Source organism: Ziziphus jujuba, chromosome 2, assembly GCF_031755915.1.
Source record: "Ziziphus jujuba cultivar Dongzao chromosome 2, ASM3175591v1".
Lineage (NCBI taxonomy): Eukaryota > Viridiplantae > Streptophyta > Magnoliopsida > Rosales > Rhamnaceae > Ziziphus > Ziziphus jujuba.
The window spans coordinates 7,710,593-7,733,005 of record NC_083380.1 but is presented as its reverse complement, the minus strand read 5'-3'; the positions used below and the strand labels follow the sequence as shown (position 1 = coordinate 7,733,005).

Below are 22,413 nucleotides of genomic sequence, written 5' to 3'. Positions count from 1 at the left end.
AATTAATAATAAATAACCAAATAAATAATAAGTAGTTGAAATATTGCTTTCTTTCAAAATCCTCATAGTTCATTTAGTTGGAAAAGTTCTCCTTTTAAAACATTTTCACAAAACCTAATAATTGTACCCTAAAAAAAATCAAGGAATAATTAATTAAATAAATTATAAATAAAATACATTAAATTAAAGATCTAGAATGTATACTAAGAAACAAGAATAATTTTAATAACAATTATTAAATTGTACACAAAATGTAATAAATAAAATAAGCAAAATCATAATAAAATTTACATTAAAAATAATCAAGAAAATATCAAATTAAACGGAATGCAATAATTTAGAATGCACATAAATACAAATATTAATTAAAACTCAATATATAGATTGAAACATTTTAAAAATCCAATAATTAAATTTAGAATAAGACATCACTAGATAAAATAAATAAAATCATAAATAAACTTGTATTAAAGAAATTTGGCATAAAACAAAAATAAACTCAATATATAAATTATAAAATTTATTATTTAAATTAATGAAATAATCAAAGAAACATTTTAATAGATTTTAAACCTCAATTTAAAATACGTTTAATTTTAAATATGATTTTAAAGCATCCTGGTTTGAAATTCGTATCGAGAAAATAACTTAACGCACCACACTATATAGCAATGATGCCCTGTGATACCCAGCTTCCCGAGCACCATCTGGCGAGGGGGTTAAAGAAAGAAACTTGCATACGGTCACTTCGGCGTTCAGATAGCGCCGCTGCTTAAATCATCATCCCGGCCATGGAGGGGAGCGGCTTATGTGCACTATATAAAACTTGCCTGCCCTCGGTCCGATGGCAACTCACGGGAGATATTACAACTTGCACGCTCATCCACATATACAGTACAGAACACCAGTATTATATGAGTGCGTCTAAATTTATTAAAATACCAAGTTTTTCCAAAATTGACTGTGGGAATTATTCAATTTTTCAAATTCATAATCCCATATTTTTCTTTAATTCTCATCATAAATCCATCCATTTAAATATAACAATTTTCAACACCATGAAAACCTGATCCATAAATAATCCAACGTATTATGGTACTGCAGCTGCTTGCAATTGCAGCACAAGCTGCTATACCGACTTCTTTAAGCAAGCATGTCCCAAGGCTAACAGCTTTGCTAATGACAAAACCAGCACCTTTTCCTGCCCTTTTGAGCAAGATTTCGACATCGTTTTCTGTCCTTCCTCTTCAACCACTAGGTAATCATATAGTCTGTTTATATATGTGTAATGAATTTCTACATTTCTCCGTCTTTCAACGTCTTTAAGACCATATCTACTAGACATATGAAATTAATATTTTGTTTATGCTTAATGCTGTTACGTGACCAAAAAATATATATATATATATATATTTGCAGATCGACCAGTCCAGATTATAATTTGCACCCGGAATCGGAGTCGGACTCAAAGGGAAAAATCAAAAATAATTCTAAGAAGTGGAAGAAGTACAAAATTCCCGCGCTCATCTCTGGGGCAGCTTTGGTTGGGGCAGCTTTGGTAGGAGCGTTGTCGACTGCACTTTGGTGGTTCAATGTAGGAGGACCTCCTGCTACTGGAGTATCTACTGGAGTATCTACTGGAGTATCTACTGAAGGATCCAAACCTTTTTTACATCTTTATATTCCGATTTTATTTTTAAGGTATTCCGGTTTTCTATAAAAAAATAAAATAAAACAAAACAAAATGGTATTCCACTTTCAGGGAAATTTTTCAAGTACTCTCGTATTTATCACTTAAAACTCCTGCATGTCATTTCGTGTCATGTGGATTATTTTTCATGCGAAATAACGCATCAGCCCTCTCTCAAAACTGGCTCTTTCTCTTTCCTCTCTCTTGTCCTCTTTTTCTCCTCTTCCGCACCAATTAATCTTGGCAGGAGATTTTGTTCCTGAAACCACCAAATCCCTTCATCACCAAATATGAAATCACAAACTCCCTTCATCAACAAAAGTTGCAAAGACTTCTCTTTTTTACTCTTCTTTCAGCAGCTTGTTTCAAAATCTGGGCCCATCTCTCATGAACAACTTTTGACATATATTTGTTTTCCATTATCACAGTTGGCTCTCAGACAGTGATTTTTACCCCCAAAAAAAAAAAAAAAAAATTATAATCAGATAAACCTAAAAAACGCGTTTATTATTGGAGATTTTTTTATTTCAATTTTTTTTTATTAAAAAAAAAGCATTTGGGGTCCATTTGGTTATTCTATTTCGCCATTTTGTGAACAAATGACTTGAACCATGGTTCCATTTTTCCATTATTGAAAGATTGAAGATCTTGTTTTTGACACTGATTTTTTTGTACAGAAAAAATGAATGGCACGCAGATTTGAAGTTTCGGAGAGAAGGAGAAGAAACGAAAACGAAAGTGGAAAATGTTGAAATAGCCGCAGCCGAATCTGATGTGGCATGAAATGATATGCAGGAGTTCTGACTCTTGGGCACGCTGGGAGTACTTGTAATTTTTCCCACTTTCACTGTACTGTTTTGATTTTCTCATGTGTGTGTGTGTGTATGCCGGTTATGATGCATAGTCTAGATCTTGTTAGAAAAAATATTTGTATATTATGGATGTTTACATTTTCAAAAATCATTTATTTTTGAAAATGTCTGCGTTATAGAATTTTATTTTATATATATATATATGAAGGGTTCAACGGCGTGCATTTTATATATGTACGGTGCGTCCAACGATGTGCATCTATATGTATTACTTTTCTATTTAAGAAATTATAATTTTATACATTTTTTTTTTTGAGTTGTGGAAAGAAGTTTTTATTGTTTGTTTAAAATACAACTTACCAAATACATAAAAAAACAATATGATAATTAAAAATGTAAGTTTTTGTTTTTTAATAAAAATATACAAGGATAAATTTTTATTTTTAATGATAATATACAAGGATATTTAAAAGGTAACACAATATTGGGGAAAAAAAAAAAACTATAATCATATACATACCAGTCACTATTATTCTTTGAATGCAAAAGGGTCAATTGTTATATTTTCAGAAAATTTTTCCCCCCTTAATTTTCTAGCGAGCAAGAAATTAATAGTAGTTTTGTTATTTTTTTTAAAATTTTTTTAAAAAAAGATAAAAGTGGAGGGCCTTTCTAGGTAATGGGGACTTCCATTTTAGGTAATGAACTTGAAGGACCATTTCTGGGGCTTAGTATTGAGCTTCTTGGTCAAAACAAGTGATGGACTAGAGGGTCATAGTGAAAGCCCAATCCCTTTTGGTAATCGTATGTTTTTGAGTAGTGTGATTCTATATACACACACAATTTACGAAATTGTGTACAACAGCTTTAAATCGTGTTAAATTATCTTAAGCTCTTAGATAATTATTTTTTGTTTTGCCCCTCTTTTTTTATTTCTTCTTTCCTCTCGTATCTTCTTTTATGAATAAGCAACTTTGGATCAAAGTTTCTGCAAAGATATCGCAATGTTAATACTTATATAAATACTCTTTTCATATGTGAACTTTTAAATTTGAACAATGTTAATGATAAAAATAAAAAAAAAAATCAGGTTCAAAGCATCTACTTTTGCTGCAATTGACAGGGGGGCTACCCATATAAAGGGTTTCTTGATTAGGCTTTCTGTTCACCAAATTGTCTGTATTTTTTTTTTCGTTAATGAAATATTTACTGAGTTACCATGATCTCCTTTTCATATCTGGAATTAAAAAAAAAAAAAAAATTACCTTAGAATTGTAATTCAGAATACAATTATATCTAATAAATTAATTAAAACCTTCAACTTCCTATTTCTCAAAATCTTTTTTTAAGATTTAAACATTTTGCAACCAAAATCTTTCTAATCATGCATATTTACAAAACTGATCCTCATTTTTTTTTTTTTTTTTTGGGTTCATAATCATGAGCAATTTGAGAGCAGGGTTCGTTGATGTTAATTGTGGTAGCTCTAATCTTCCATTAATGGATGTCGTTGACATGGAAAGAAGTTGTCGATGCGATGGGGTAGAACAGTAGAACCTGGTGTGTATGCTGAAGCTCTAAAATGTTACAAATTATTTTGGACCGTTGGTTTAATCCAACGGTCCAAAATGAGGTTTCCAAAAAAGGCACGTTTTAGTTGTTGGCCAATTGACTGATATGCATTTTATATATAAAAAAAGGCATAGTTGGCTTAAAAGCCATTTGGTAACAGTTTTTAGTTTTTGTCTTTTTTGTTTTTTTTCAATTTTTCTCTATCATTGTTTTTGTTTTTTTGTTTTTTTTTTTTTTTTTGGGTTTTAAATTTTTGGGTATTTAACAAACTAGAACATGGTTGGTGATCTAACATTAATTTATTGAAAAACTAACATCCTAGTCCATCTAGGGATGTCAACGGGGCGGGGCGGGGCCGGTTTTTAAAATCCCGTCCCCATCCCCGTATGGGATTTTTCATCCCATCCCCGCAATTTTCCCTGTTTTTTTAGAAGCGGGGCGGGGACGGGGATTCCCCAATCGGTGGCGGTGCGGGGACGGTTTCCCCATTTGTTTTTTTTTCATATAATTAATATAATTTTTTTTGATAAATTTATATTAAAAAAATTTCTTCTATAAGCAAAATATAAATAAAATGACCAAAAATATAATAAAAATACAATAAAAGATATCAAAGTTCAAATTTATAATTTTAATAACATACATTCTCAAAAAATACAATATAATATAATCCAAATACATAAACATAAAATTTATAAAAATACACATGCACACATAATAAAGTTTTACTTCTCATTTCCTTAAGTCTCCATGAAAAAATGTTCCGTAAGAGTTGATTGCTACAAAAATAGACAAAAATATTAAATAATATCAAAAAAATTTAAACAATTTAATATAAACATTTTTTGTAATAAATAAATTCAATTTGCCTCCTCATCAATTTCTATGTCACTCATAGTATAAGAACAAGCTCCAACATACGGTGAAGAAGATGAAGCTAACAAAAATGAGATTAATTAGTTAACAATAAATACCAAAATTATTAAACACAAAAAAATATAAAATTTAATTTTTCATACCATTAATTTCAGCCCATAACCAATCGAATAAGTTTAATTTTAATTTTCAAAATATTAAAAAAAATATTAAAAAAAATATTAAAAAAAAAAAAAGGTAATATATACGGGCCGGGTTTGGGCCGGGGTCTTTAATACCCGGTCCCGGCCCATCCCCGCTTCGGGTCTAAGAGAGTAAGCCCAAGCCCGCCCCGTCACCCCGTTTTTGCGGGGAAAAACCGCCCCGTTAGGGGCGGTGCACCGCGGTTTCGGGGATGGGCGGGGCAAATTGACATCCCTAAGTCCATCTATCTATAGTTGCAAGTTCAACTTCCACTTATAGATGGTGTTTCCAGCAAGTCCATCCAGTATCAGAACTGCCACTTCTCCACGTGTAAGTACTGTGGCTGAGCTAGATCCATGAAGACATATGATAACCTTTATGCTTTCTTGGTTATTTTCTCATGATATCCATTCAAGAAGGTTGACGATGATGAACCATTGTTTTGATATGTCTTTCATATAAATTAGGCTGTTTGTTTACGTGTTTAGGTTCCTTTTTTTTTTTTTTTTTAATTGTAAATATACGTGTAGTCTTTTATTTTATTTTAATAGTTTATTAACATTGGTTAATAATAATTAAACATCTTATTAGTTATAAATATAAGGAGAAAAAAAAATCATAATTTAAAGTAATATTAGTTTTTATTTTTTTCCTCCACATTTATAATTAATTGATATATTTAACAAACTTTAATCACCACTAACTAATACTAACAAACAATTAAAATATCTTATAAAATGGTGGGACAATACACTTGGCAGGGAGTTCAGATGTTAATGCTGAATCCACCGGTTCAAGTTGTCGTTCTTCTTTATATAAGCTCCAAGACTAGTAATTTAAGCAATAAATATTAATAAGTTCAGCAAAGTTCTGAGAGATCAATGCAAACATGTTCTAAAAGGCTAAGGAAATGACCATTTCAAATAATTTACAATGTAGCCGAATGAAATTGCTTTGGTTTTACAATCTTTGGGATGAGATTAGGGTCAAGTAGAACGTTACTGGCTTTTACATCTCTGCTATGCCACTTGCAATCCCCAAGCAAATGTTAAAAAACGTGTGTACCATTTTAGAACTAAGCTTTTATTTCCTGCTCAATTCAAGCAAGCCATTATAACTTGTACTGTTATTGCAAATACTGGATTTATTTTCGTAAGTAGGAAATGAGTTTCACCGGCTGTCTATTTCCAACGAATTTATTAAGCTAAATAATGAAGGATGGCGATAATTCAGTAAGCTATATATTGAAAGATAATAATAGGGGTGGGCAAAATCCAATCCAAGTTATATATTGAAAGATAATAGTAGGGGTGGGCAAAATCTAATCCAAGTCGTTCAATCTGTCCAGTCCAATCTATTTTTAACGGTTTGGATTGGATTTTTATATTAATTGGATTGGATTAGGTTCAAAATATTATAAATTATATGGATTGGATTCGTTATGAATTGGTAATATAAATCCAATCCAATCCAATCCAATCCAAATAATATATTATATAATTAAAAAATTATATATTTTTTATTTTTTATTTATTTTTATATATTAAGTTTTAACTTTTTTTTCCATTTTTATATATTACTTTTTAGCTATTTTTTCCATCTTTATATATTAATTTTTAATATATATATATATATATATATATTTTTTTACATCCCCAAATCCCAAATCGATTATTGAGTAAATGGATTTTAATGAATGTATTATTTCACATTATTTGTTTTAACAATTTTAATTTGATTTTGTAGAAGTGAGATGATAATATTAATGCGTGCTACTTGATAAGTACATGATGCGTATCATCTGCTACATTTTCTTTTTTATTTTCCATTGTAGGCTATGCTGTATTATTCTAATTGGATTTTATGTTTGGATAATTATAATTTATTATTTATATTTTATATTTGAAAATTTTTTATTTGTATTATATATTTATAAATTAGTAAGTTTTAAACCGATCAATCAATTCAAATCAAACCGATCATAAATAGTTTGGTTTTGTTTAGATTTAATGTTTTAATGGTTTGATTTGGATTGCATATTAGAAAACCAATAAGTAATGATTGGATTGTATTTCGGTCAAAAATCAAACCAATTAAATCCATGCCCACCCCAGATAATAGAGTAGATGTCAAAAACAGTCAGAACCAAAATAATTAGTTCTATAAAAAAATAGAAGACGGAAGGCAAAAAAATGAGAAATATATTATTATATATTAAAAATCAACGGATATGTCTCTGGTTGCATTTGCATATATAACAAAGCAAACCTAAGTTATACCAAATTTTAGTTTTCACCTACCCTCACTAATGGAACTGTAAAACATAGAATATTGATTAGAATTGACAAATGACCTCTCTGCATCGTCCACCATGGTTGTGCTTGTAGATGCATTATCATTATAACTGCTAATATTGGTTCTTTTAGCTGCAGTACTATCGCTCATTTGGCTGCTTAGATGGTCAGATTTCCAGTAGTCAGTCAAGTATCCTGGTTTAGAAATTGTAGTGGAAGCTTGAACATCTCCTGAAAGCATTGCCACCACACGTGACATTGATGGTCGTAGAGAAGGTGAACTTTGAGTGCACAACAGGGCTATTCTTATCACTCTTCTTACTTCTTGCTCATTGAATTCTGACAATAATGCTGAATCCACCAGTTCAACTTCTTTTTTTTATTTGTAGAGGTTCCAAGCCTTGTAAGTAACCAATAAATTATACAATCAATGAAAGTTATTATCTATAAAAACCCTGTTTATGGAGAGAAAGCATCTCCTTTCAGCTAAGATATTATAAATATAACGATGGTTGACCTCCCAAAAGTTTTCTTAAGCTTTTTTGAAGAGTGGCATTTCTATATAGTATTGAAGCCATAAATAAAAGAGGTTTTGTGTCCAACTCAAACCAAAAATACAGTCGGGCCTATGTGTGAGAAGCTAGGATTCATTTCATTCATTCTGTAAATCAAAATGAAGCCATTGCCATTATGGATGCCTCTTATGATGAACCTGCGTTTATAGGAGCTTCATTTTTACAAAAGAATACTTCTAACTATGAATCAGTACCTATATATAGCTGGAGTCTCAAAGAATACCAATATTAGGAACATTTTAATGTTTCATATATAAAGAAACTGTTATCTGCAGTGAAAAAAAATTATAGTTTCATACCCATCCAAGAAGATATGTCTTTTCTTCATCCAAGTTTGAATCAGAATTTGCCCTGCCACTAACAATCTCTAAAGCCACAACACCAAATGCAAACACATCAGTTTTATCTGTAAGGTGACCGCGCATAGCATATTCCGGTGCGAGATACCCACTACATCAGTAACAGTTGTGTTTCCAGATTATAACAAATACATTAAAAGAAAGGACCAAAGAAAAAAGAAATAAAAATGGATGTAAAACTGAAAATTAAAGGTGATACTCGGTCTGCAAAAGCTTACACTGTTCCAGCAACTCGGGTGCTTATGTGCGTCTTCTCATTATCATTCAGCCTGGCCAAACCAAAATCTGATATTTTGGGGATGAGATCAGAATCAAGCAGAATGTTACTGGCCTTTACGTCTCTGTGTACGATTTGAAGTCGTGACTCCTCATGAAGATAAGCTAGGCCTCTTGCTATGCCCAAGCAAATGGAATAACGTGAGGACCAATTGAGATTTAAGCTGTTATTTCCTGTTCAAACAAGCCATACCTTGTACTGTTATTTTGTTATGTATTACTTAGATAAGCAGGAAATAATTGTTCATGCATATACCGAATAATGCTTGATCGAGACTCTTGTTTTCCATATACTCATAAACAAGGAGTCGGTTATTTCCGTCGAGGCAGCATCCATACAATTTCACCAGATTACAGTGTTGCACAGCAGAGATTGTAGCAATTTCGGTCACAAACTGGTTCTTTCCTTGGTGGGATGTTTCAGACAGTTGCTTGACAGCAACAACTCTTCCATCTCTTAGTGTTCCCTGTTGAATACAAACAGTATTTCATATTAAGAAAAACTATACATCCTATTAGTACTTCTATTCTCATTTTATGACAGAAATTTTCTCTGCATCTCTGTAGATAAAAATGATACCATGGCCTCTGTGGATAACTATAGACATCTACAAGAAAGCTTAAATTGCAAAAGACACAAAGACATGAAATCAATTTTTCCTAGGTACCAACTTGTAAACTTTATGGGACTGACAAATTACCTTGTAGACAGGTCCAAATCCTCCTTCTCCTAACTTATTATCAGAACTGAAATTATTTGTAGCCATCTTTAGTTCATTATAACTGAAAGTGATGGTCTAACATCTAAACCAAGGAGCTCTGCAAATAAAGAATAAAACAACATTCATTTCATGATTGTAATTTTTTTTTTCTTTTTTCATGAAGAAATTCAGAACTTTCAATAGTCCACAGGCATATAGAAGTTGCTGGTGCAATCAACAACATTCAAAATGCAATAAAAGTAATGATTTAACCTTCATTATCATTGGTCTTGGACTTCTTTCTTCTTTGAACCACATATGATATCATCAAAATGAACAGAATGCTTAAAACTCCAGAACCAATTCCAATTCCAACTGCAGGACTAGTCCTTTTCCTCTTAAAGGTGGTAGGTTTGATATTGACGGTAGGATCAAAATCTGTATCCAAAGCTCAGTAGTCAATCACATGTTACATACATGAGAAGAAAGCATGATTTTCACACCATATTACCTAGAGTGGCACTGATGGCCGAAATAGATGGTCCATATGTACCTTCTATAGGTATGGAGGAAGTCCCTTTACCAGCCCAAAAGAGATGGATTTCAAGATAGTTTTTTAATACCTGAGCCTTAAATATCATGTGGACAGATTGGGAAGCAATCCCATCTGCCTCCTTTCGTATGTTGAAATTCTTCAAAACAAGTCTTCCCTGGAATAAAGAATAATAATAATCAAAGACACATTTAAGAAAAACATTGTTTGATTCCAAGAACAAACGAGGCTTTGGCAATTAGTTGGAATAATAGTGTGAAGAATATACTATACTAATAATCACAGTGTGCTATATCAGTCCTTAAACCTTTAGAAAAACCAAGGACATATATTTGCCTATACTGGATAACTCAACAAATCTAAACGAGACTTGAAAATGTCCTTGTTCTAGAAAACAGATTTTATGGAGTTCAATTGTTATGATAGAAACCTGGATATAAATATCGAACACACGCCTCCCAAGACTTCTCCAAGAAGAAGAGTCATCAAAAGCTACTTCTGCAAACTGGAGGTTCACAGTGTAGTTGCCATTCTCAAGTCCCAAACCATAGTATCTTAATGATGAAGCAGAGAGCCTTGATGTCTGGAATAGTTCTGAGTCCAAAGTTTTTGTGAACTGACGTGGTGAAAAACTTATATATGGATTGGTCTTTCCAGTAAAATGTCCAACATTGCTAACCGCCCATCTTTTGGAGTTGCTAACAAAATATGTTGCCGGACCAAGAATCTCATTGTCCCTCTCATACACAAGACGATCAGAAGATATAATCTCCTGACCACCACAGTTAATTGCCAATATCTTATCTGCATAATCGATATAAAAAGGATACTTTTACCCATGTGTTCAGAGTAAGGTGAAACATTCAATAGAAAATGAATAAGAGCTTTAACTGTATTTTACATTGCGTTTTCAACTGTACTTACAGGTCTCATGACCTTGATTGCAACGAAAGTTCTGCTGGAGACACTTCAAACCTGAAGTCCGAACACTGAAGCAAAAGAGAGGAATGACTTAAACAGTTAGACATAAGAACATGCAATTTTGTTGGACAACAACCACTAGCCATTTTTTTGCAGTAAAAAACTATGAAGAAGAAAAAAGAAAGAATGATGATAAAGCACTTGTTTCTTAGAACTTAACATGGATATACATAAAAATTACTATTTGTGTTAAACTTTGTGATGACATGTTATGCAGTAAAGGAAGACGGACTAAATGTGACATGTGAATTCTTACCTTTTGTTATGACCATCGTATGGTAAATCAGTACAACAATCCATCCTACCAAAATTAAAACCTCACAGAAACTCTAATTTGCTATCTTTCCGATACCCTTTAAATGTAAGCACAGCACATAGGGAATTAATTACCTTCTATTTAAACTTTCTACTGTGAAGTTGTTGCCTACTAGATTACTGCATATTAGTCACAAAGAAGGAAAAAAAAAAAAAAATTATAGTATAACTTCTTTTAGCCTTAGACGCAGAGACAAACTTTTTAAAAAATTATAACTTGTCAAAAAAAAAAAAAAAAAAAAAAACCTCTAAAATCGAGTTTTAATTTTACTGGGGTCTTTGGAAAAGAAAAAAGATTTTGTGATGAACATACAAAATATTAAAAAGAATTATTAATAATATAATATATTATTATTTAAAGAATTGCTTATTTTTGTTGTGCCTGGCCGGATGTCAGTTTCAAGAAGAAGTGTTGATAAAATTAAGTATGGTTAATAGAGGGGGCGCAACATGCATGTTTTAATTAAATTGCATTATAGTGAATGAAACTGCTTTAATTTGCTTTAAGGACAGATTAGTTTTGGTACTTCCACTATGGAACTTATTTTATTAAGAACCTGTTTTCCAATGGAATTTCATTTTTAGCACAGGAAAATATTAACGATATATGAATCATGAGTAACAATAGCTAGCTACATCGAGTCTCATTAATCTGAAAAAAAAAAAAAAAAAGGGGGTGAGGAAGTAAAGCTAGTGGTTTTGAGTTATAGCATATGCTTTACATGGTCTTTTTTTTCCGACTTTGAATTCTATTTTTATTTTATTACAATTTTCATTTTTCTTTTTTTCCCACTTTGGCTTAGCCCACTTATGCTCCATTGGTCAGTTTCAGCCTCTAATTTTTCCAATGTTCAAATATGTAATTCAAAGCTCTCACCGCAGCAATCAGAATTTGAAGATTATGGAAGATATGTTGATTAGCTAACAAGTAGTGAAAATTATGAATTGTACCCCATGAAACATGTTCTTCATAAAAGTGCTGAACTCAAAATTTTCTTCCTTTTAACAAAGAAAACTTACTCAAAACTGTAACAAGTTGGCAAAGAGGATTAAAAACCACAAGTTTAGAAGTTCCAAATTAATTTAGTCACAGGATGGCCAAAATCACAACTATAGTAAGCTGATGTAAATATCCAGAACCAGAGTGGAGCACAACAATCTTGCATAGTGCTAATTTAGCTCATATAAACTGCCACCTGTTATAAGTAATTTTTTAAACCCTCCTTTGTTAGTAAATTAATAAACCTAAAAACAAAGTGTATAAATATATATATATATATATATCTTTATGTATATTAAATATATGAAACAATATATAAATAATTATAATGAGATAAAGAAGAAGAACTCACAGGTATTGTGTTTGTATTATAATTCCAAATAAAGTTAATCTTTATATAACGATCGAGACAAGAGTTGAATTCTCTTTCCTTAAGAAAATATTCGCTCAGCTACGGTGCTCACAGTTTATAGCAATTGTCTCCCAAGATACAACGATCTCTTCTCTGAATAGTAGCACTCCAAATTCAAAAAACCACGAACCAAACAAAGTTTCAATTCTCTCTACTCACACGTTTGTTAATTATTTTTCCAGTATGTTTAACAATAGTACCATATGGTATTTATAGATTTCAGAGGGATATCAAGAAGGGACATGATGATTCAAGTAGACACATTATTTCAAGAAAGGACATAATATTTCAAAAGAAGATATATTGTTTCAAGAGAAGGCACATTTATTGAAAAAAGACACAATGATTGGAATATAAACAGATACATGGAAACACTACAACTGTCAGTGATGAAACAGTGTAAGTTGTAACCTTCTATCAAAAGTCATGATGTTTCATAAATAATTTTTATTTATTATAAATATCTAACATTCCCCCACATGAATAAAAATTGACACATTTTGAGAGAATTCACTCGGAAAGAAATTGCTTTAGGAAAGATAGCTTTTGGCTTTGAATCTTCCCCAGTGACAAACTATCGGATTTACAAGCTAATAAGTGAATATGATGCCTTGAACTTTTAGCCATTGTTGTAAACCAAGGCAATAGAATCCACACAATCACTCTCCTAAACATTGTTGGTTCTTTTGGTTGTATTCATTTTGACCCTAAACATTTCTGGTTTTTCATGAGTGCTCTAGAGAATTCAAGCCTATAAAAAATTCTCATAGAAGCGGCCCTTTCACAATCACATAGGTGACTTCCCATTAAGAGTTTCCTATAAAAATCCCATTTGAATTTCTAAAGTATAGGACTCATGAAAAGCAATGCTTATCCTAACACGCATTCAGATAACATTAATTATCATAGAAATGGGTAGAGTTATATAACTCTTAGTGTTCGTGTAGAGTCAGTCGAGATTCAATTGTCCCTTTGAACCTAGATTTTAGGATCTCTAGTCAACTAAGTAGGGTTGCCATCAAGACAACTCTAAATTAATGGGTTTAATCCCATTCCCCTTGATGAATAGTAAACTTGCTCCCTTGTTAAACCTTAGTAAGCGGATCCGCAAGATTATCTTTAGATTTTACATAATCTATAGATATTATTCCATTTGAAAGCAACTGTTTTACAGTATTATATCTTCGATGGATATGTCGAGATTTACCATTATAATTTTGGCTTTGTGCCCTTCCAATAGCAGATTGACTATCGCAACGTGTGCAAATAACAGGTAGAGGTTTTGACCATCTTGGAATATCCTCTAGAAAATGTCGAAGCCATTCCGCTTCTTCTCCAGCTTTATCTAAAGCAATAAATTCAGATTCCATTATGAACCTTACAATACAAGTTTTCTTGGAAGATTTCCAAGATATTGCTCCACCTCCAAGTATAAAAATATATCCACTAGAGGATCTTGAATCATTTGAGTCAAATATCCAATTAACATCACTGTATCCCTAAAGTACAGTAGGATATCTTGTATAATGTAATTCATAATCCATGGTATGTCTTAGATATCTAAGAACTCTAATTATTGCCGTCCAATGATCTTTACTCGGATTACTTATGTACCTACTCAATTTGCTAACTGAGTAAGCTATATTTGGTCTTGTACAACTCATAACATACATTAGACTACCAATAATTCGAGAATATTCTAATTGTGATACACCATTCGCATGATTTTTATATAATGGAAAGTTTGGGTCTATTGGAGTTTTGGAAATTCAATCACTATCTTTGTCATACATATTAAGCAACTTTTCAATATAGTACTTTTTAGATAGAACAAAACCATCTTGTGTTCTAGAAATTTTAATTCCTAGAACAACATCTGCGATACCCAAATCTTTCATCTCAAATTTACTAATCAAAATTTTCTTAGTAGCTTGAATTATTTCTTTAGCGCTACCAATGATGAGCATATCATCTACATAAAGACATACAATGACATAACCATATTTAGTGTCTTTCTTATAAACACATTTATCACATTCATTTATTTTAAACTTGTTTGACTTCATTACATTATCAAACTTTTGATGCCATTGTTTTGGAGCTTGTTTTAAACCATACAATGATTTTACAAGTCTATAAACTTTATTTTCATTTCCAGGAGCTACAAATCCTTCAGGTTGTTCTATATAAATCTCTTCATCTAATTCACCATTTAAAAATGCCGTTTTTACATCTATTTGATGTATTTCTAAATTCTTTAACTTGGCAATAGCAATTAACATTCGAACATATGTAATTCTTGTAACTGGTGAATATGTATCAAAATAATCTACACCTTCTTTTTGTTTGTAGCCCTTTGCCACTAATCTGGCTTTATATTTATCACTTGATCCATCAACTTTCATCTTTTTTTTAAAGATCCACTTGCAACCTAAAGGTTTACTTCCATATGGAAGATCTATTAATTCCCATGTATGGTTTTGCATGATGGACTCAATTTCAAATATTTGCAATGTAGCCGAATGAAATTGCTTTGGTTTTACAATCTTTGGGATGAGATTTAGAGTCAACTGGCACGTTAAAACATGTGGACCATTTTAGAACTCAGCTTTTACTTCCTGCTCAATTGAAGCAAGCCATTATAGCTTGTACTGTTATTGCAAATACTGGATTTATTTATATAAGTAGGAAATGAGTTTCACCGGCTGCCTATTTCCAAAGAATTTATTAAACTAAATATTGAAGGATGGCTATAATTCAGTAAGCTATATATGGAAGGAGAATAAAGTAGATGTCAAAAACAGTCAGAACTAAAATAACTAGTACTCTAAAAAAAATTAATTAATTAATAAATAAAAGATGGAAAGCAAAAGAATGAAAAATGTATTATTATATATTAAAAATCAACGGATAAGCCTCTGGTTGCATTTGCATGTGTAACAAAACAAGCCTAAGTTATACCAAATTTTAGTTTTCACCTAGCCTCACTAATGGTCCTATAAAACATAGAACATTGATTAGCATTAACAAATGACTGCTCTGCATCGTCCACCATGGTTGTGCTTGTAGATGCATTATCTTTATGAATGCTAGTATTGGTTCTTTTAGCTGTGGTAGTATAGCTCATTTGGCTGCTTAGATGGTCAGAACTGTCGGTCAAGTATCCAGGTGTAGAAATCGTAGTGGTAGCTTGAACATCTCCCGAAAGCATTGCCACCACACGTGACATTGATGGTCGTAAAGAAGGCGAACTTTGAGTGCACAGCAGGGCTATTCTTATCACTCTTCATACTTCTTTCTCATTGAATTCTGACATTAACGCTTAATCTACCAGTTCAACTTCTCTTTTTTCTTTGTAGAGGTTCCAAGCCTTGTAAGTAACCAACAAATTATACAATCAGTGAAAGTTATTATCTATAAAAACCCTGTTTATGGAGGGAGAACATCTCCTTAGCTAAAATATTATAAATATAACGATGGTTCACCTCCCAAAAATTTTCTTAAGCTTCATGGAACAGTGGCAATTCTATATAGTATTGAAGCCATAAATAAAAGAGGTTCTGTGTCCAATTCAAACCAAAAATACAGTCGGGCCTAAGTATGAGGTGGCATGGTTTCATTTCATTCGTTCTCTAAATCAAAATGAAGCCATTTTATGCATCTTATGATGAACCTGTGTTTATAGGAGCTTCATTTTTAGCAAAACAAAACTTTTAACTATGAATCAGTACCTATATATAGCTAGAGTCTCACAGAATACCAATATTAAGAACATTTCAAAGTTCAAATATAAAGAAACTGTTAAGGATCTGCAGTGCAAAAAATTATAGTTTCATACCCATCCAAGAAGATATGTCTTTTCTTCATCCAAGTTTGAATCAGAATTTGCCCTGCCACTAACAATCTCTATAGCCACAACACCAAAGGCAAACACATCAGTTTTATCTGTAAGGTGTCCGTGCATAGCATCTTCCGGTGCAAGATACCCACTACATCAGTAACAGTTGTGTTTCCAGATTATTACAGATACATTAAAAGAAAGGATAAAAACTAAAAGAAACAAAAATGGATGTAAAACTGAAAATTAAAGGTGATACACGCCTTCCAAGACTTATCCAAGAAGAAGAGTCATCAAAAGCTACTTCTGCAAACTGGAGGTTCATATTGTAGTTGCCATTCTCAAGTCCCAAACCATCGTATCTTAATGATGAAGCAGAGAGCCTTGATGTCTGGAATAGTTCTGAGTCCAAAGTTTTTGTGAACTGACGTGGTGAAAAATATATATATGGAGGATTGTTCTTTCCAGTAAAATGTCCAACATTGCTAACCGCCCATCTTTTGGAGTTGCTAACAAAATATGTTGCTGGACCAAGAGTCTCATCGTCCCTCTCAAACACAAAATGATCAGAAGATATAATCTCCTGACCACTGCAGTTGATTGCCAATTTCTTATCTGCATAATCAATATAAAAAGGATATTTTTCCCAATATGTTCAAATATAAGGTGAAGGTGTTTCATTTCTGCAAACTCAATACAAAATGAATAGGAGCTTTAACTGTATTTTATATTGCGTTTTTTTTTTTTTTTTTTTTTTTAAATGGGTAATAAGGCAGCGGGGGAGAATCGGTGGAAAAGAGTTGATATTTGAAGGAGGGAATTAATTAGCTATTTTGTCTGGGATTTTCTGAATTACTAATGTTATTTGTCCATTGATAATTAAGAATGATCATTAATAGAATTTACACATTATATAATAATTTAAATAATTATTATTAAAAAAATTTAAAATTAAAAAAATTAAATTAAATATTTTAATTGAAACATATTATATAAAATGTTAATTGCGATCATAAAATTATATTACTAAGTTAGTTAAAATATTTTATTTACCCAAAAAAAAAAAAACAGTAAAAAAAAATTTTGTTGACGTTTATGGGAAGAGAGAAAAATCAGAAATTTAATATCGAAAGACACACACAAAGGGGAAAGAGAGGCAGACCTTGGGATCGGTGGTTGGTTGAGTTTTACTCTGACCTCCCATGAAACAAGCATTAAAGATGAAAGACATAGAAAGTAACGAAATTAAAGCGAGTCAAGAAAATTCCTGACATGAATTTTTTCTTTCACAGCAAGAAAATTCCGATCACCACAAATTATAAGCGTACACTGGCCGGGGCTGTGGTGCTCTGACCACTGAGCTCCCACGCGAGTGTCACCACAAATTATAAGTTGAATTGGGTTGATGTGGGGCAATTCAGATGGCAAGCCGATAGCAATCTTTATTTAACTGCAGCCAAAACAAAAAAAATCAAATGAAAGACATTAATTTTACGTATACAGTGACAAGGAAAAGCATCTTACATTGGTGAGTGGAACCATATGTGGACCCACTTACATGTGAACTAAGGACCCAATTTGATAAAATCCCGTGCTAGAGAGAAAAAATGCAAAATAAAAAGTGACAGAATAAAATAAAATAAATTCCGACAACCAAATTAAAATAACAAAAAGGTCTCAATTTCAGGATTGTCTCTTCTGAATTTTGTTTGGGCAAACTTACTGTTCTTCAATTTAATTACTTCATACCTTACTCAAAATACTTATTTTTATGGTTGTCAAAGCGTGTATCATTTTATTAAAAATGCATATCATGTATCATAAAATATGCATAGAAATTATAGTCTGGATAAACAATCAATACATTTTTGTATAAATATAATTTTTTAATAATCCTTGTTAGTTATTAGATTATTTTGTCAATACTATACATTGAGAAAAAACCTGGAAGTTAGATACATAACATAGTTCAACAAATTCAACAAATTCCCTAGCTCAGGTGGCAGATCAGCAGAGAAACGGTTTTTCAAAAAAGATCTGTAAGAATGAAATATGATTGAAAAATTGAATATTTTCCCAAGGATTTTTTTTTCTAGTTAATTAAGAATATACCTAACAACACATAAAGGGGGAAAAGAAAATCAGTAAGTTTTCTCAGTTCTTAATATTATATACCAAGGTGATAAATCACAGGTTGAAGATAAGCATAACCAACAAGGAAAATAAAACAGAAAGGTTTCCCAGTTCTTTTGGTAACTGACCAGTTAATGCATCGACCGCAACAGCCCTAACCACAAATGAAGAACATCAAGGAGAAGAAAAGGTAGCTTCAACATTGATAATATTATACATTTACCAGTTTCTCGGTCAAAGAGACTGAATTCTAGACATTCATCAAGTTGAAAAACTAGCTTCTACTTTTAACACTATAGTTGCCACTTACAGTAAATACCATTATGAATTTTCTGAGAAGAGAAGGAATCAAATAATAAAAGTAATTTTGATTCCTTTTAATAAAAGAAAATTTACTCAAAACCGCAACAAGTTGCCAAAGATAAAACACACAATTTTAGAAGTTCGAAAATTTTAGTTACAGGATGGCCAAATCACAGCCGTAAGATTATGAAAATATTTAGAGCCAAAAAATGGAACGGAGCATTCTTGGATAGAGCTCTCATTTAGCTCACATAAATTGCCACCCGTTATAGGGTAATTTTTGATCCCTCTTTAAGCCCAATCCCAAATAGGATTTGAGTAAGAAAGGTCATATTTATGTGTGGTTTAATCCCCCTAGATCTAAAATGCCTAAACTTAACAACTCCTGTATAAGATAAGAAACAAAATGATGTAGGACGAACCAAGAGTTTCTTCCAAAAGTTGCACTTGATGGGATGAGGGGCAAAATTAATTCCTATCAATCTTACTCAGGTTCAAGAGTGCATTATTTGTGCTCCGTTTAATCAGGTCCACCTCTTCAGATTAAATCAGGCAAGATAATGGATAAAAACTTATAAACTTTTGTTGGACCCTTAGACCAATTTGGGACCCAATATATGTCCACTCTCATGTTGGATAATGCTCCAGCATTATAAAGTGTGGAAGGAATAATTGAGTCAGCCTAATGAAACATGTAAAAATAAAGAAACAAGTATATAAAGAAACAAGGATATATGAGAGGTAGCAAGAACCCCAAAATAAAAAATAACTGGGCATTTGGAGTAGAATATAAGAGAGAACGTGCAATGGAATTTAATGTCCCAGAGGCACATATGGAAGAGACAGACCAAGTCCTTGGGATCTGTGGCAGGTTGAGTTTAACGAAAAAAATCCAGCCAAAGCTACATTCTCTGGAAGACAAACAAATCCCAGAACCACAAGAATCAAGAGCAGCAAATTATAAGTTAGAACACATTTTTAGTATCAGCGACAAGGAAAGCATTTTTCTTTTGAAGTCGACTTGTGCTAATGTGCTAATGTGCTAATGTGCTGATCCAATTTGATCAAATCCCCTAGTGCACGAAAAACTAAAACTAAATAAAATAACATAAAAATCCCTCCACTAAATTAAAAAACAAAAAGGTCTCAATTTCGACCGTTGTCATTTTGTATTTTGTTTGTGCATAAACTTACCGCTCTTCTATTAAATAAAATATAATCGCTACCATAAGAATATCAAAAAGGCCTGCATTATAAGCACAAAAGTCTAAAATCAAAGCGTGTTTGTATCGTGTATCTGTAAGATATGCATAACCTGAAATGTTGGATATAAGGGCTTACCAATTGGGCAAACTCATTTTTCGTCTTTGTCAGATATTAGATTTGGTTATTTTGTCAATACCTTAGAGCCGTACCACTATTCCAAGGCTTCCTCCATGAACAAGATATTAAGCTTTTTTAGTTTTTTGGTCCTACCATTATCCTTGGTTCATGTTGTTGATTCAAAAACCTTGAGAATCATGAACCATTGCAGCCACCAAGTTTGGCCTGTAGCACTATCAAACGCCGACGAGCCATCGCTGCTTCCCTGCCAAGGTGGCCACACGCCCGTCCTCCATCCAGGTCAATCCATCAACATCTCTGTCTCACCCTCCTTGTCAGTTGCCACAGGGGGTCGGACCCCTTGCACCAAATATTCTGACGAAAGAAAACTCCGCAGTCTCAACGAAGACAGTGGGTCCCACACCGAAGGAGGTGGTTGTGGAATAAGCTACAACTTGCAGCAGCCGATCTCAACCACCATAGCCACGTTCATGTTGAACGGTACAGATGGGTTGGACCATTACGAGGTCAGCTTCAAGAACCGCTATAACCTACCCATGCTAGTGGTTCCGGTCCATGATGGAAGTGGAAGTGGAAGTGGAGGACATTGCAGGACTGCTGGGTGCACTGTGAATTTGACCAGTTTATGCCTGCCGGAGCTCCGGTTCAGCCAAGAGAGCTTGGGCTGTAAGAGTGCTTGTCAAGCGTTTGGCGATCCCAATTTCTGTTGTACTAGTAATTGTAGTAATGGAACAGGATTAACAGATAGTACTCCTTGTAACCCCAACTTCTATACAGAGTTTTTCAAGAACGCATGTCCAGAAGCTAACAGCTTTGTTGATGACAGAAGCAGCCTGTTTTCCTGTCCTTTTGGCAAAGATTACAGTATCCTTTTCTGTCCTTCCCCTTCCACCACCAGTAACAAGGAGCAGCTCAAACTTACAATTCCTGCAGCCATCTTGGGGGCTTTGGCGTTCATAGCAGCGCTGTTGTCTACATTTTTGTGGTGGTTCGGTGATGGAATATCTATTTGCAACAATAATAGCAATAACAATTGTTGTAATTTTTTCAATAGAAATTAGTTTCTTCTTCTTTCTTGCTAATGATCCTCTAGCCAGTGACCAAGTCAAATTTTATTTCCAAGGATTGATTTCGGTTAAGGGACTTTGATATTCCATTGTCTATTGTATTGTTGTTTAATTATACACCGTAAAATATATAATACTTTATTTTGTGAATAAAAAACATTCTTTTTTTTTCCCCCTCTTTTTCTATTTGTTATAAATATAGTCAATCTAGCCTTGATGTCTGCCTGCCTAATAAGTTTTTGGTAAGTACGGTAGAGACTAAGATTTATTAAGCTCTAAAAAAATCTTAGACTCTTTGTCTTTATTACATGTATCCGTAAGATATTGAAAAATATATGAAAGGAAAAAACGGCATTCTTCCCCTGTTTTTCTCTCCTCGCCGAAAGATACCTCTGTTTCCTTGTTTTAAATCCTTGCAAATATATCTCAGATATTAGCTGTTGAATGTATGTGGAGTTCCTGCAGTATATGATCGTTTATTGTTGTGTGGTACTTTTCCTAATTGCCAATTATAGTGCTATTGCAATACATATATATATATATATATATATACATACATACAGACTATAGTAATTCTTCAGTCAAGAAATCCTGGATGAATTTTGATCTGGGACAACGGTAGAGCTCAATTTACAATTTATTATAATTTGAGTCTTGTTTAACTTTTGACTACATATAGCTTAACGGCCATCTCGTATGGAGGTTATATGGCTGGAATTAAATGCATCAAATTTCAAACTAGTACTAAAGCTAAAAATTTAAATTGAAGGATACTAAAATGCAATGGGTTAGTCAAAACTAGATGCACCCTCTACTTTATTAAAAAGGTAGCGCTTTGATATTCCACATGCCAGTGATAAGAGATGATTATTAACGTCCTAGTTAGTCAAAAGTCAACAAATTGCAAGTAGAGGACCTAAATTGCAAAATTACAAAAATTGAAGGTAATAAAACGTAATTGTCCCTCTCTTTTAAATAATTAAAAACAAAAAAGAAAAAGAAACCACTTGCTGTGGCTAAAAAAACATTCCATTACCAATGTTCTTTTTTGTTTTTCTTTTATAGTGAGAATAATAATTTTTTTTAATATATATATATATATATATATGCAAATCAACTAATAACTGTC

The 22,413-nt window shown here is 32.5% G+C and overlaps 1 protein-coding gene and 1 pseudogene across 1 annotated transcript; one reads left to right on the top strand and one right to left on the bottom strand.

Moving 5' to 3' along the window:
• Positions 1 to 7,833: 7,833 nt before the first annotated feature.
• On the bottom strand, positions 7,834 to 17,641 carry LOC125422331 (probable LRR receptor-like serine/threonine-protein kinase At1g56140; annotated as a pseudogene).
• A 2,752-nt stretch (positions 17,642 to 20,393) lies between these two features.
• LOC107403562 (pathogenesis-related thaumatin-like protein 3.5) lies at positions 20,394 to 21,278 on the top strand. Its single transcript, XM_048474625.2, has one exon. It carries the CDS (start codon positions 20,394 to 20,396, stop codon positions 21,276 to 21,278), a length of 885 nt encoding a protein of 294 aa, XP_048330582.2.
• Positions 21,279 to 22,413: the final 1,135 nt, after the last annotated feature.

Coding starts and splice junctions, on each gene's coding strand:
- LOC107403562 (XM_048474625.2), top strand. CDS start 20,394: ATGAACCATTGCAGCCACCAAGTTTGGCCTGTAGCACTATCAAACGCC.